This window comes from Colletotrichum scovillei (genome assembly GCF_011075155.1).
Source record: "Colletotrichum scovillei strain TJNH1 chromosome Unknown Contig00001, whole genome shotgun sequence".
NCBI classification, from domain to species: domain Eukaryota; kingdom Fungi; phylum Ascomycota; class Sordariomycetes; order Glomerellales; family Glomerellaceae; genus Colletotrichum; species Colletotrichum scovillei.
The window spans coordinates 1,394,825-1,409,868 of NW_023336259.1; the positions used below are offsets into that span (position 1 = coordinate 1,394,825).

Here is a 15,044-nt window from a genome sequence, read left to right on the forward strand (position 1 = left end):
AGAAGAATTTCCACTTCGCGCCGATTGATCCCGGTCTTTCGGCCCCAGAAATTTGACCCGACCCCTGCCGGCCGACAACAGTGTGGGCGACACTGATCTTACTATTTTGCACTGTTCATTCAACTACTTCACAGCAAGGTATCCGTACTGCAGGCAATGACTAGCAAGTTTGTATATATGAAGTCGGGTATACAAGAAAAGAATGATTACCACACCGTCCCTATTACTTCTTTGGCGAACCAGGTAAGGCACCCGAGTTGGGCTGCGCAGGACCGCTCTGATCAACACCTTCCCACCCCTTATTCCATCCCTCATCTTCTGCAACAGCGTGTTTGGCTTCGCCATTCTCTGCAAGCCCCTTGACATCGCTCCAATACGAAAGCCTCTTGACTTCTTCGTCTGCGTGCTTGATTGCCGCTGCAAGGTGTTTCCTTCTCTCTTCTCTTTCTTTTGCCTTGTCTGCATCTTCGTGCTTCTCTTCGTCTGCAACGACAGCTTCGTCATAAATCTGGGTCAAGCGACTCAACAGCAGTCTTCTCGAGGCCTGAAACACAAATATGCCCATAACATCGTGCATCTCCTCCTGTAAGTGCTCAAGGTTGTCTTTGGCATGCGCGAGATAATTCTCAAAAGCCTCAATCTTTTCGCGGTCGATGCGAGAGCCTCGAAGTACGGCCATAAGAGTCCACACGTCTTCAATGTCTTGCTTCTCCTCTGCCACACTGGTCTGTACACTCGCCTTGCTGACGCTTTCTCGCCGGCTACGTGCCACACTAGAGGAACGGCTGTGATTGGCAGGCGTAACGGTGAAGTAGTCGGAGTTCAGCATGTGCGGGTCTTCCGATATGTCTTCCGGTTTCTTCTTGATGCGCTTGCGAACCCAGCATCTCCTCCGGACGAAGGAATTCCACCATTTCGGACCATGCCAGGAATATCTCTTGGAGAACATAAACGAGTACTCCCAGCCGAACTCGTCCATGGCCACACCTTCTTCGCGATGTATCTTCCACTCAGGCCATACCCACTCCCAGGATGGGTCGGGTACTTGTGCTGTCTTGGTTGTGGTGGGACTCGTCTTGTGAAATTGGTTCGTCCAAGGCGACGGGTCGAGGTTGCCCAAAGCCTTGCCGGAAAATAGGGCAACCCGGCAAACAAAGCAGCCTCGCTCGTTCTCCCACAACACATCAATAGCTGTTTCTCGATCCGCCGTGGCTGGCCTCCGTCGTTGACTGCTGCTTCTGCCGGGCATTGTGCCTTCCATGGGCGTGGGTTCTGTTTCAATATGTAGTATCAGAACCTGCACCATTAGTTAGACATGGCTATCTCTTACCTTCGACTTCGATAGACGGTGCTGTGGTGGCCGTTGTCGTTTGGGGTTCAAGAGTGGGAGCACTCCGATGCCCAGCGGCCTTCGACTGCTGACTTTGTTCTGGCTCTGCTGAGCGTCCAGACGTACTGGCATCCTGATCGGTATTGTGTTCCGTACTGCGGTTCCCATTCGGTTCCGCATCGTGACTCCCAGTAGTGTCCTCATCACGGAGTAACTGCGAACCGGTCGACGCGCGGGTAGGTCTGCTAAGGCTTTCGGTGCTCGGTGAACCGCGGTTATCGTGGTTGACTAGGCTGATCTCGTGGTCATAGTCACTATCTTTCAAGCCGGTGACCCGACGAGAGCTTCGAAAGGAAGGCATCGCTCTAACGCTGTATCGCAGCCTCGCTCGCCCGGTGTCTGAGCGCTTCCGTGTTGATGCCCGCCCTGAGGCTCAATGCCGGAGTGAGACCCGAACGGCACCCTTGAGGGTGAAAGGGGGTTCGTCGTTGGTGGGGGGAGAATTGGAATCCGGGCCGGAGGTGCTTTAGCTTCCTTCTCGGAGGTGATTGGCGGCTCTCGCCCTGGAATGGTGGAATACAGAAGCGTAGTCTGAGTGGGCTACCTGAACATTGTGTCGAATCTGCTCACACAAATGATGTTACCAAGCGCGCCCCGTCGACGGGTGGGAATGGAAAAGAGGCCGTAGAGGGAGAGGGCCGATGTGAGGCTACAAGGTCGATGGTCCGACGAGCGAGGAATTCAGGGAAGTCAATTGGGACCTCTTCTTCGGACCTAGCGTGGGCTAGACCACTATCGGCTGGCAGTGGCCAAATGGAGGACGCTGAACAAGGCTAGCACGATGCAGCAATAACAATAACGAAAGGAAAGCAGGAGGCGTTGGCTGGTCTTGGGGGCCTAGACCCAAAAGCTGAACACGGGTCGGCTCATGCACTCCACGGGCCTGTCAGTCAGTCCAGGAGCCTGTGAGCCTGCGAGGTGTCGCGTACTCAGCTCCGGCGATGATGTAATGTCCCAGCTTTTTCCAGCGAGCGTCGAGCCCCCCCCCTAGCCACCACCTCAGCTTTGCGTGCCAGAGAGTCAGCTCAAACAGGTGTTTTCATGCTACCTAACGTGCAAAACCTCACTGAAGCACATGGAGCACTGTAAAGCCACAGGCGACGGTTTGACGGGCACGATCGTCGGCTGAGAGGTCCATCTGCGCTCAGTGGAAGTTGTAAGGAGACCTGGATGAATAGAGTAGAACATTACTCCCTACCTTAGGCATACATCGAAAGTGACAGCTGATTTTCGGAGCTTTGACAAGCTGAGGTGACGCTGGAGATCCAGTGGATGCTGCACTCTTACCAGGGTCAGGTCTGAAGAGGTACGTCACAAATACTTCATTCCTCCATCCGGTTTCGCGTGATCGCCAGGTATCGTGCCCGTCCCCTCTGGAGGTGATGGCCTGTGCATGCTGAGTTCGTGGTTCCCGTCCCAAGTGGAGCTCTTCGGCCAGGAGCGGCTGGGGGGAAGTTATGTATGTACTTCCCATTCCCCGCATTTATGCTGCTCTACGTCATGTATCCCTCACACCTTCACGTCAACCGGAGCTTTCGTAGCTCCAAATGTTCCTCGCCTGCTTGCCCCAGGTCGACAGCATGTCGGTAGTGCAGCTCACTGGTGTGGTTTGGTTCCAGGAGGCGTGTGGGAAGGAGTGTAACCGCGCAAGAAATGAGACAAGAGCTGCGGCGCCAGTGATTCGATAGCAGGGTACTAATAGATCATGCCATCCTGCTCTTTCTCGTGACGAAGGCTGCTCCCTTTCTCCTCTCTCTAATTCAATCAATTAAATCACACAACCACGACGATAGCTTCAGGCTTCTCCCGATCGTAGCTCAGAGGTCACACGTCAATCAGCTCTACTACACCCTACACTACACACAAATCCAATCAATATGTCCAAGAAGGCTCCCCTTTTCCTCGGTCTCACTGCCGCTGGCGGTGTCGGCTACTACCTCTACAGCGCTGGCGGAAACCCTACCGCCGCGGAGAAGAAGTTCGAGAGTATGTTTTACCCGTCGCATCGCCGCTTTTTCATCATCTCAAAGGCTGACCCACGTTATTTAGGTGACGTTCACAAGGCATCCGCCGAGGTCAAGTCTCATCTTCCCGGACGCACGCCCGACGCCCAGAACAAGGGCGCGCAATTCGGTGCTAAGCTCGACGAGGCCGTAAGTTCACCTCTGCCCGACCTGCCTCCAGCACATCTTCAATGATCAATCGTCGCTGACAATCTCGCCAGGTCGCTGAGGCCGACAAGAAGTTCTCTGCCACTAAGAGCAACGTCGAGGCGTATGCCAAGGACGCAAAGGCCGAAGCCTTGAAGAAGGTCGACGCCTTTGACAAGACCGTCGAGACCGAAGCCGCCAAGGCCAAGAGCGGCATCTCCAGCTGGTTCGGCGGCAAATAAGCCCGACGACTACTCTGGCGATCATTTTCTTGTGTTCTCTACGTAATGGATCAATCATGACAATGGGCATCGGGTTTGCTTTCTCAGCTCTGGGTTAGGAGTCGCAGTACGAATCAATTATAATACTTTGAATCATGTTCAATTACTTGAAAGTCCACGGGGCTTCCTCGTGGCATTCTTCACTGCCTGCTCGTTGATTTTGAAAGTGACCTTTTCTCCTCTATCCTTCCCGACCGACCCGAATTTGACGTTTGATACACAGGCTATTACATAATTCATTTCTCCAACACTTCAGCAACCAACTTCAAGATTTCCTCGGTTCCCTTCCTTGCATTGGTGGGCTGTTTGGCAATCGCTTGCCAGTGTTCGCCATGGCGTGGCTCGTTTAAGACACATTTGTTGATGACATCCGCTCGTTTCTCCTGAGATCGAGTTAGCTTACGAACTTCACATCGATAGCCATCAAGGCAGCTACTTACGTCTGTTCCGTGCTGGAGCAAGAACTTGTAATACCAAGCCCAAGTGTCGCCATTGTCGCTGTCCAGCACCAGCGCCTTCTCGAACCAATTCTGTGCCTTCTCGAGCTTGCGTTCGCCCCAAAAGATTCGGGCCACAGCCACAAACAGGATAGGGTCGTTGTCCACCTTCTTGATAGCCTCTAGTGACCGCGGCTTGCGCTGAGTCCGTGGTTCCAAGTGCCAGATCTGTTCACTCCACAAGAGTCCGCTCTTGGGCACCTCTTGGAGTGCCTTAGCCATGAGAGACTTGGCCTGGTTGAGATTGCCCGCGCGTCTTTCGATGCGGACAGATTCGCACCAAAGCTCGGCCGATTTGGGTATCGCAAGTCGGGCTCGGTCGAGAACACTGCGAGCCTTGACGACAAGTCCGGCCTTCTCTTCCAGTCGAGAGTAGAGCAGCCACAATGGAATAGACTTTGACACCGCCTTGACACCTGTGCTGTAGGCCTCGCGTGCCTGGCCGACCTTTCCAAGGTCCTCGTAGATTTGTCCCTTGAGCATCCACAACTTCGCCGTTGCAGGGAAGAACTGCAGCGCCCGTTGGACAAGATCCAGTGCCGCATCGCTGTTGCCCAGCACTCTCTCGAAAACCACACTCTTCATCCACACGCGATCCGTGGGGGCCTGGTCGCGGGCTTCCTCCAGTAGCTTACGAGCGCGCTCGGTCTCTCCGTTCTCGGCTTCGAGCTTGACAGCAGCAAGCCAAATGTCTTCGTTATCCGGGTTAGACTTGAAAGCCCTTGCAAGTACCAATCTGGCATTGTCGACCTCGCCGGCTTGCCACTTCTCTTTGGCCAACATCATCCACAGGACCTCACTCTTGGGGCATGCCTCGACAGCCTTCTCCAGGACCTGGGCGAGCGATTCCTTTGTTCCGTGATTTCTTTCCAGGTCGGCGGCAGCCATCCATAATGTCCTGCTGTTGACAAAAACACGCAGCGCATATGAGTAGATGGCGCGTGCTGTCTCGTACATGCCGCGATTGATGCTGCCTCGGGCGTCCTCCGTCCAGGTGTCCTTGCGGTCGTCGTCTTCGTCGAGACCATAGCCAAGTGTTTCTCTGATAATATTTCCGCACGTAATGACAGCGCCATCCTCCTCGCACTTTTCTGCCTCGGCAATCCACTCCTCGCGCTTGGGCATGGCGGACTCCTTGACCAGAACTGCAATGGCACGCTTCATGACGTTGACCTTCGTACCCTGGCCAAGCTGCTCCTGCAGTCGAGCAGCCGCAATCCAAATCTCGTGAGACGTAGGCACTGCTTTTCGTGCCTTATTGAGCACCTTTTGGGCGTTTTCAGGGCTCTCCAGTCTTGCCAAAGCCAACCACAGATCAACGGATAGGGGTATAAGCTCTGTTGCCTTGGCGAGCAGCAACCGGGCATCTTCCGGATCTTCTTCGAGGTTGACCGCTTCCTTCCATAGTGCCTCTGATTCCGGAATATGATCCAGAGCGAGTCTGATGACCTTCTTTTTCGCCCTAGGCTCATTCTCCAGTCTCATTGCCTCGACCCAGAGACGCACAGATCGATCATTCTTCTTGATTGCCTCGGCGGCAATAATCTTGGCATTTTTTCCATCGTTGAGTCGAATATATTCCAGCCACACATCCTCACTCTTGGGGCAGTGTGTGCACCCGCGTGCTATCACATTCCGTGCAGCTACCGTCTTGCCGGCCAGTTCCTCCAAGCGAGCCGCAGCGATCCAACCCGGCGCATTATTCGGGTTCGTTTTGATCACCGATGTTAACAGCTCGCGTACACGGTTGATGTCGCCGACTTGCGCTTGCGATTCGTTGAGAACGCTTTTGTTCAGACTGGTGATGTAGCCCTTGGGATCGATACTCGATGCGCTACCGGCGACTGATGATTCGGTTCCGTCCTGTGACGCTTGCTCGAGCCTAGACTTGAGGACTTTGTCTCTGGCAGCACCAATCTTGGCAAAATTCGTCATCGTGCCGTCCGCTTGTTCGGAGCTTGATGCTGCTCCGTCATCCGCAACCGTGGTGCCCAGCTCTGATGAGTCCCTCGCAGCAGCCAGAACGCTGTCTGGAACTGCGTAGAAGCGTTGTCGCAAGGTCTGCTTGCTTCTCCTGTTTTTCCCTGTCAGATCTCCAACTTCAGGAAGGCTCGCCCATTCCTCGTCGGTAACCGTCGAAAGCGCTCTCTTGAGATCCGCAAATTGTTGTGCAATCTTGGGGTTCTTCCGTTCGTATTCGTCTTGCTCGGCCTTTTCGCGCGCTTCTCGTTGCTTCTGCCTTCTCCTCGCCATCTTCTCGTCAACTTCTTGCCATATCCTGTCGGCTTCCTCGTCATCTTTGTCGTACACGCCACCTGCGAAAAGGCCGACTTCGTTATCGGGGTCCTTGAACCGGTCATCGTCATCGTCCTTCTCCTCCGCCTTCTTGCCGTCGGTGCCTAAGCCGAGTTGTGCTGCGCGCTTGGCGACCGCTTCCTTGATTTGGTCCTCAGTCGGTCCTTCGCGTGCAGGACCCAGATCTGATCGCGTAGTGAAGCCGGTAGCACCTCTACCAAGACCAGCGACGTAGTTTTCGGGAGCCGGTTGGCTCAGGAAGTCGCGCCTGCCCGACATATTGGCGATTGAACAGGTGGCTCTTCGGTGCGGCAGCAAGATCAAGAGGGCGCGCCTGATGGGGTATTTGTAGGCACTCAGTGAGGTTTGGCCTCACTCTATGCTTGGAACCGGTCGCGCAAGGCTGAAGTGGTACTAAAGTTTTTGAGCTGCACAATCCCTGTCGCGCCAGGTCGTAGTGGGGCGAGGGTCCACTAAAATTTCCAAAAGGCTGCCCCTCCATCTTCACCGCAGACTTCGACATCGCGAAGATTTCAGGGTCTCAAACTTTGCGCTACCGGATACTGTACGCCAGAGGTCGACTGCTTCTCACAAACCTGGATTCTTTGGTATAGCGCGACAGTTCGGAAGTTCACATACGCAATATGGGTAAAGCGAAAGCTGGTAAGCGGAATGCCGCCGCCGCCTCGGGAAGCCCGTACTCTCGACCTTCTCAGAAGACGAACAATGTCTTCAAGTTCAACGTGCGTCGCATTCTATAATACGTCTTGGAACTTTGACTAACTGCCGTCACAGACGAATGTTGGTCAACATATCTTGAAGAACCCCGGTGTGGCGGATGCGATTGTTCACGTACGCCCAGACTCCCCCCGTCCATAACGAACCACGTACTAAGTGCGTCTATACAGAAAGCCGAACTTAAGCCCACGGATACTGTGCTCGAAATCGGTCCGGGAACTGGTAACTTAACAGTGAGAATTCTCGAGAAGGCGAAGAAGCTCATTGCGATCGAGTTCGACCCTCGAATGGCGGCCGAAGTGACAAAGGTTGGACAAAACGCCCTCAGGACGATACTCGGAGGCTGACGGGACCCAAAACAGCGTGTGCAAGGAACTCCGGAGCAGCGCAAGCTCGATGTCATGCTCGGAGATGCCATCAAAGTCGAATGGGTTCCTTTCGACGTTCTCATTTCAAACACACCTTACCAGGCACGTTCTTTGATGCTTTTGATGCCAGCCCGGCGTAGCTAACCTGTCGTTAGATCTCTTCGCCCCTGGTGTTCAAGATGCTTGCGATGCCAAAGCCGCCACGGCAAGCGATTCTCATGTTTCAGCTCGAGTTCGGACAAAGACTTGTGGCCAAGCCCGGCGACAAGCTCTATGGTAGATTGAGTGTGAACGCCAACTTTTGGGCGACATGTTCCAATGTGGTGAGTAAAGATGCTCGGGAATGCATCTTTGCCGACGGTTTTCTGACACTCTGCAATAGATGAAGGTATCTAAGGCCAACTTCAGGCCGCCGCCACAGGTCGACTCCTGCGTTGTGCGCATTGTGCCCAAGCAGGGAGCCGAGCGTCCCACCATCGCCTTCGAGGAATTCGACGGCCTTCTCCGCGTTGTAAGTAGTTTTAATGTCACTTCGTAGATCTCACAGCTAACAAACCACTCAGTGCTTCAACCGTAAGAACAGGACCATGCGAGCCAGCTGGCTCGGTACGAAAGAAGTTCTCCAGATGCTGGAGAAGGTGAGTTTCAAGGTTGTGTGCCTCCAAAGGATAGAGGTACTGATTTGCTACTAGAACTACCGCACATGGGCTGCCATGAACAACGTGCCCCTGGACGACTCTCTTGTCGAGGATGACGAGGACGACGCCATGGAAATGGACGACGACGCGGACGCCGGCGGAAACGACGACGACGATGCCGAGCCCATGGACGATGACACACCCGAGTTTTTCAAGGAGCTCAACGCTACAGCTGCCAAGGCGCCTGAGAAGACGAAGAGCAAGCGCAAGAAGACCAAGGTTGCGGCGCTCGTGCGGAGCAAGATTGAACGCGCGCTCGAGAGCACCGAGCTGATGGAGAAGAGAGCGCGGTTGTGCGACGAGACGGATTTCCTGAAGCTGCTTTCTGCTCTCAACTCGGAGGGCATTCACTTTGCCTAGATGTCCGTCTTCAGACGGAATGGCCGGTCTCTGTTGATGAAATTGCTTTTATAGAACGGGCAGTCATGGCCTGGCGTTTGGGCGTACAAAATGAGAGGAGATATCAGGTTGCGGAAACAATATGATGGTAGAAGGCTGTGGATCACATTCATTGAAGAGTTGCTGTGCTTTCCCCATGAAGCTCGAGTGGTTGTCTAACCTGTGAGCCATTATGATGCCCCTCCCAAAGGTGTTCAGACCTCCGTCCTTTCTCTCCTTATTGGAGACGTCGTAGCATCAACCGTAGACAGGCAAGATATACGCAAGATCTTAATTAGCTTCGGTCTGAACCGTTGTTCATTCAGCCGCTTCATACCACGGCCGTCTTGGGCAAAGATACATCGAAAGCATTTTCACCCCATGGCATGACTTACACAACAGCTCACTACCGACACCGAGGCACATCGTATTATCTCGAAGCATCCCATCCGGATTCTAGAAGACCTTGAAAACCATACTAGTCTCATTCCATCTCTCCCCTTACCGAGGTAACCCATCACGGCATACAACCCCCATCAAGATCACCGACGCAGTCTCATCCGGGGGAAGAAGGTAGGGGGGGTTGGTTCCGGACCAACCAACGCCGAAAGGTCTAGGAGTCATCATTTGTCAGGCAGTCATCATGATGCCGTCTCGTCCACTCGGGAGTCTGTCATACTGCCACTACTACTCTCATTACTGGAATAAAAGATTGAGCCTTTGGTCAGCCATGAGCTTCTCAAATCAGCACCCTCCGTCGGGCATAGATTGTGGCTGTTCGCCCGAAACGGGAATTTTATTTTCTGTAAATGCGTGCTCGACTTCACAGCACCAGTTCTCTCCATTGACCCGAATTGGACCGATGGAATAGGAAGCATCGCCCCTATTTCGGGAAGGGAAGGGAAGCGTAACGAGACAAAATGGTACTTTAGCCACCTCGCCCGGGCCCGCAACCAAGTATAGAGTGTCATGATACACCTTATTTGGAAGGGGGCAGAGAGCAGGTACATCACCGCCGTAGGAAACCGGAAGGAAATCACGAGAGACTAAGCAATCAATAGGAGTGAAAGGGGGGATGGAGGGGCGGACCAACGTGGCTCTGTGCATGCAGTCAGTTCTTTCGAAGAATATGAACAAATTACAACAGGCCACGCCCACGCTCACCCAATCCGACTGCGCCTTATACCACCACCACCAAGAAGTGACCGGGCCAAAGACTCCCGCCCAAGGATGCATAGGTAACGTAAGTACTGATTCATCGGGCGGGTGGTAAGCATTAGACAGAGAGGGAGAGAACAAGGCTGCCTTACCCGCGCGGATTGCGTTCCCGCCAGCGCATCGCGACGAGACGAACAAGGCCCGTCCCATCTGACAGGCGCCAGCCTTTGTCTTTCCCAGAATGGCGGGTTATCATCTACCCTACCAGTGGGATCGGGTGTGGTTTGCGCGTGGGCTGGCTGTGGCTTTGAACTTGTTCGTCTGCCTAATAGCGCCCATCTTACCTACCTACCCTCTCGAGAACTGAACCTCCCCAAAGAGGTGTGGAACGTCATTGCATACTAAACTGCGACTGTCCCAACCTATAGACTTCCGGGTTCCTGCGCAGATGATCAACGCCCGCCGCCGGCGCGCTGACACGCGGGGGGGAAGGGGGCTGTTGGAGGGATTCGGTAGGTGGATTCTGGAAAGAAACCTTTTCTATTCCTTGGAAGAATCAACATCACGCGCCGGACATGAAAGTTTCAAAAGCCGTGGGAGACGTTGACGTGGTTTTGTCTCTCTTTTCTTTCACGCTTCTTGTCTATGTGTGTGAGGGCCCAAGGAAAGGCATCTGGTTCGGCCTGCCAAGTAATGCGGGAATGGAAAGCAAGAGACAGAGGGAGGACAGCTTGGACTGGGAAAGCCAGCAGAGCGAGGCGTGTTTCTCATCAGACAACCGCAGCTTGGTTTCCCTGATTTGTATTGCCCTCTCTAAGCTACAAGTCTACGACTGGTTATGTGAGCCCCGCGGCTTGAGAGAGGGCTCACCACTTCCGCACCATCGCACGGGAGGGTGAGACCTGCCAGGCCTACCGATCCTCCCGGACACCCTTTTTAGACGGATGGAATATGTACTACTGCATCGTATATTCTGACGTACCTATTTTTTGGTACGGAGCATCATTCCCTCTACGCCTGGCTGAGCCACACCTTTGGCGGTCCTCACTTCCCTCCCGTGCATGGTAAGCAGAGGCTACCTAGAACCGGAGGCTGGAGGCAGCGTCTTCGATGCAACGTGGAGAAGAACCGAAAGAACGGCCTGTCAGCGCCGCAGCGACCTGCTCAGCGCTTCTGTCGCACAGCATCAGCTGCCAGATCAGCCGTTCGTCGGGTTTCGGTGCTCAGTATGGCCGGTGAGCACCTCGGTCTGGGCGGGGAACGGAGCCTGTCATTCTGTCTCGCGGGGGCCGCCGCGGCCCATCATACGATGGGTCAAGGTCGATGGGCCAGGACCGCAAAGGGATTGGCGTCGATGAAGAGAGCACCAGCAACGGCAGCGTTTGACATAGCCCAGATCCCACGCTTGCACCATCATCGCAGCGAAGGCGGCGATGACTATGCGATGTGAGTAATGGGCAGATGCGGGAAACGTCAAATCGACCTGGTAACGTTCACCGCGCATTTCAAGTTGTTTTCTTCTGCCTGTCCCCAGATTGTGGGATCCGAGGGGAACGGCCGACGACCAATCGAACGTCGCAAAAGCCCCCAATAGCTCGGTACCATCAGGGCATCGTGGGCGGGTGGGTTTATTGTGACGTTCTGTCCGGAGCATGGGGTCGGTACAACTTTTCCTCGCTTTAGGAAATGTCTCAGGTTATCCAGAGAACCAGAACCCAAGCACTCAAGATGGCGGCCCCCTAAAACCAGAGCCCAAGGTTGGTTCACATGGGAGATGCAGCCAGTTGTGTGCCTGCCACGTCGTCCACTTGGCTGTCTCTGAGAGGCTCAAGGAAGCTGGCGGGAGGAACGTTGGCTTCTTCTTGATCTGCTGACCTGCAGACATTCCGTTGTTGGCAAAGACAGTGTTCTTGTCGACAGCCGTATCCGTAGGTAGAGACGAGAAACATTACGGACTGGAACGGTGTACACTTGGTACCAGCCCTTTCCTATTGACGAAAGTTATATCTGTTCTTCTCAACGAGAAAAATGCTGCGAATACCACATTCCGAGTCAATGAAGCCATGCCTCATCTCGTAAAAGTCGTAGTGTGCTCCCGACAAGAACCTTTCGTGTTGAGGATTCTGACACAACACCGCCATTTCGACCTCAACGGTCGACTGTTGGAAGCGAACAAGCAGGCATCCGATCGCGGCGGGCGTTACGGTCCATAGTTTGTAAATTGTGGCAAAGGCGGAAGTGTAAGTTGTGCCTGGTTGACTAAGATAGGGTAGAAGCCTCAAGAGACATGCGTCAACTTCAATAGTGCTTCGGCACCAGGTCCGAAGCCCACGTAAAGGCCCTTGATTTGTTTGCAAAGTACCCTGTATGGAGCAGTGGCATGCGTCCCCGTCCCTCGTCAGGGTACCAAAAGCCACAGCATGGCTGTTTGCTGTCTGTCTGTCCTGTGACTCTATTTCAAGTTGTTGTTGACTGCAAGCTAAGCAGGTTGTGTGGTAGCGAAATGGCGGCAATCAAACGACTTGTTAGGAATTTGCTGAATATCACTGGGTTCTTCCGCCTTGGACTTGGCTCCCGAAATTTGGAAGTAGGCAAATCTTGAAGCAAGAGATGCACCAGACTGCAGGTCCCGGCCATGATCCCGGTCCTCCAGTTCCTGACTAGAGCATTTGCGACCCTTGGCCCTGGAAACTGCGTCCACAGCAGCGCACATCAGCCAAGATGGAAGACTCGAGAAGCTCGAGTGCGATTGCGGATAGAGAAGAAAGAGCTTAGTGACAGTGTACTTTGTGGGCGGTATTTGATGGCAGCTATGAGTTTGTAACTTTGTATCCGTACGAATAGTGTATTTCGCAGAAGCCGGATTCTTCTGCCTGGGAACAGGGGATGGTGACTAGAAGTCTGAAGAAGACCAGGGGCCTTGATTGGAAGGAAGTTGTCCCGAGGTCCCACGATGCCCGATTCTAATCAGCGGTGATGGCTCCCGGGGGGGGGGGGGGTCGGTGACAGGCCGCCGGTGCAACAGAATGGGCGATGTTACTCCGTAGTCCGCACTCATGGGAGAGAAGAAAAATACGCCAAAGGCAAAAGCAAGAAGGGTGGATTCCTGGATGAAGATCAGCTGCGCCGTGTGTCCTGGCTTTGCCTTGCCTGGAGCCCGGGGGAGGGCAAGGGGGGCCGACGATGAAAGTTGCATCCAGAAAAATTCCAGATTGCGTGGGCGAGTTTGGGCGTCGTGGGCCAGAGACTTGGGCTGCATTTGACATCCACTCTTGTCCACAGCCCAGCGGGCAGACTCACTACGGAGTACCTTAGTATGTAAGTACCTACCTTAGAGCAAGTGGGTGATAGGATTCTTGGGAAAGTGGTAATATGGAGAAAAGCATCCGGGAAAGAATTGCGGTCTGAGGCATCCCGCGTGGTTTCAGGGGGTTTGCCGGTCGCAGTATCTCCTAACTTCCTAAACTTATTCGACCCAAGCAATTTGTTGGACGGAGAAGGAACTCTACTGACGACCTAGTACCTCTCCGTACACTAGAAGAAGTGAGGCAGAACCCAGCAACAGCTCCCAGCCTACACTACTGGATGGAAAGAGACAAGAGGACCAAGGGCAAAAAAGGTGCTTTCCTTTGTACCTGTGTAGCCGTGCCTCCTTGTGTACCTCCAAGGATCCTGGAAGACGGGACTCCTCCCCCGCCAGAGTGGTCCATGTCTAGCGGGAACGAAGAGACGTACCTAGAACTTCTGAAGTATTCGCCCGGGAAGGTCACTCCGTGTTGTCGGAATGGAGAGCAAGGTAGACAGGTACGTACCGTGGGCCGGTCGCGACTGTTGCAAACTCCGAGGTTGGGCGATGGGCACCTCATGCTGGTCACTGGTGCAGCGGTGTTGACGTTGTGCCTGGCACCGGCTTGGCCTGGCACCTGGCCTGTTTTTCCTCCCCTCTTTTTTTCTGCCCCCTCTTCATAGTCGCAGTCTCCCAGAGTCCAGTGTCAGTTGGCAGTCGCAATATTCCTTTCCTTCGCCCGCCGGGCCTTCCGCCTTTCGCCCTGTGCGACGCTATGCTGGGACCTGCAGCAGAATCGGGTCCATTTCTCGCGTTGGCTGCTGAAGGAATCCGTCCGCTGCGCCGCCCCTCTCCAGTCTCCAGTCTCCAGTCTTCAGAGATCCGATTTTTCTGTTCGGTGGAGGGGAGGAGAGGAGGAGGAGAAGCCCAGGATGCCGCTCACCGTGACCCGTAAACGCAATTCGTTACCCGGCAGGACTGGATTGGACTGGACAAGACGATACGTCGAGCACATGGCTTGAGCCCTTCTGCCCACGGCACACCGCACGAGAAACTGAAAAAGAGAGAATCGGCTGAGACGGGAAAAGCTTCGTTGCTGACTTGTTCTGATGGGTCCCAGATACAAGCTTCTGATTGCTGCGGACTTTCAGGAACGCTTCCGCGGTGCCTCGAGCACCAAGCTCCCTCAGACCTAGACCTGTCCATGTCTCCGTTGGCCCTTACGCTCTACAAGAGGCGCCGAAGATGAGCAGAAACATTTCTATGCCAGGATGGAGCTGGGAGGTGAGAGAAAATTTCGTGCAAAGTATTACGGAGGTAAGAAAGGTAGAGACGGAGACAAAGGCGAGGAATGGAGGGAGACGGAAGCGATATCGAGTGCCAATAAGAGGCATCAAGCAGTCAAAGGAGCCTAGGGGTAGCGCATCAGGGTCGCCCTTCCCTTCATGAATCGGTGCCATTTCAATTTTGCTTTTTTGAATTTTTCTCTCCCTCACATTTTCATTTTGGGTTTTTTGGTTGTCACTTGTCTTGCTGCTACTTACTCGTTGCCCTGCCATGTCTTTGTCACCTCGCCCACAGAATCGATGATAGGGCAGCCTTTCTGATGGGCCTCTGTCAAAACGGTTGTTTGCTTCACATCCGTGCCGTTCCTTTCAAAGACACTCTGCATCGTGGTTGGTTAGCCAGCTCCAGGGCATGGTTTGATACCAAAGGTGTGTGTATGATGGATACGTAGGATTGTGTCTATACAATTCGACTCGATTGCACGGGAAGCGGCAGTACACAATACCTACTCGTTTACG

General features: G+C 53.9%; 4 protein-coding genes across 4 annotated transcripts; 2 read left to right on the top strand and 2 right to left on the bottom strand.

Annotated features, from left to right (window-relative positions):
• Nucleotides 1-182: 182 nt before the first annotated feature.
• Nucleotides 183-2,211, bottom strand: HER10_EVM0007714 (meiotically up-regulated 65 protein). Its single transcript, XM_035477260.1, has 2 exons — nt 1,331-2,211; nt 183-1,272 (listed from the first exon to the last, which is right to left on the bottom strand). The coding sequence occupies exons 1-2, from the start codon at nt 1,689-1,691 to the stop codon at nt 224-226; spliced, it is 1,410 nt and encodes a 469-aa protein (XP_035338582.1). The 5' UTR covers nt 1,692-2,211; the 3' UTR covers nt 183-223.
• A 1,056-nt stretch (nt 2,212-3,267) lies between these two features.
• Nucleotides 3,268-3,782, top strand: HER10_EVM0006870 (uncharacterized protein; the record flags this gene model as incomplete). Its single annotated transcript, XM_035476443.1, has 3 exons — nt 3,268-3,376; nt 3,440-3,543; nt 3,615-3,782. 3 exons carry the CDS (start codon nt 3,268-3,270, stop codon nt 3,780-3,782), a joined length of 381 nt encoding a protein of 126 aa, XP_035338500.1.
• Nucleotides 3,783-4,057: 275 nt separating this feature from the next.
• Nucleotides 4,058-6,892, bottom strand: HER10_EVM0010919 (PRP1 splicing factor; the record flags this gene model as incomplete). The annotated part of the gene is made up of 1 exon (XM_035480363.1): nt 4,058-6,892. The coding sequence occupies one exon, from the start codon at nt 6,890-6,892 to the stop codon at nt 4,058-4,060; it is 2,835 nt and encodes a 944-aa protein (XP_035338880.1).
• Nucleotides 6,893-7,257: 365 nt separating this feature from the next.
• Nucleotides 7,258-8,777, top strand: HER10_EVM0009516 (dimethyladenosine transferase; the record flags this gene model as incomplete). The annotated part of the gene is made up of 8 exons (XM_035479002.1): nt 7,258-7,356; nt 7,409-7,465; nt 7,522-7,659; nt 7,714-7,821; nt 7,875-8,042; nt 8,102-8,230; nt 8,283-8,357; nt 8,412-8,777. The coding sequence occupies 8 exons, from the start codon at nt 7,258-7,260 to the stop codon at nt 8,775-8,777; spliced, it is 1,140 nt and encodes a 379-aa protein (XP_035338752.1).
• Nucleotides 8,778-15,044: the final 6,267 nt, after the last annotated feature.

Coding starts and splice junctions, on each gene's coding strand:
- HER10_EVM0007714 (XM_035477260.1), bottom strand. CDS start 1,691: ATGCCTTCCTTTCGAAGCTCTCGTCGGGTCACCGGCTTGAAAGATAGT. Junction 1,273..1,330: donor ACCGTCTATCGAAGTCGAAG/GTAAGAGATAGC, acceptor ATATTGAAACAG/AACCCACGCCCATGGAAGGC.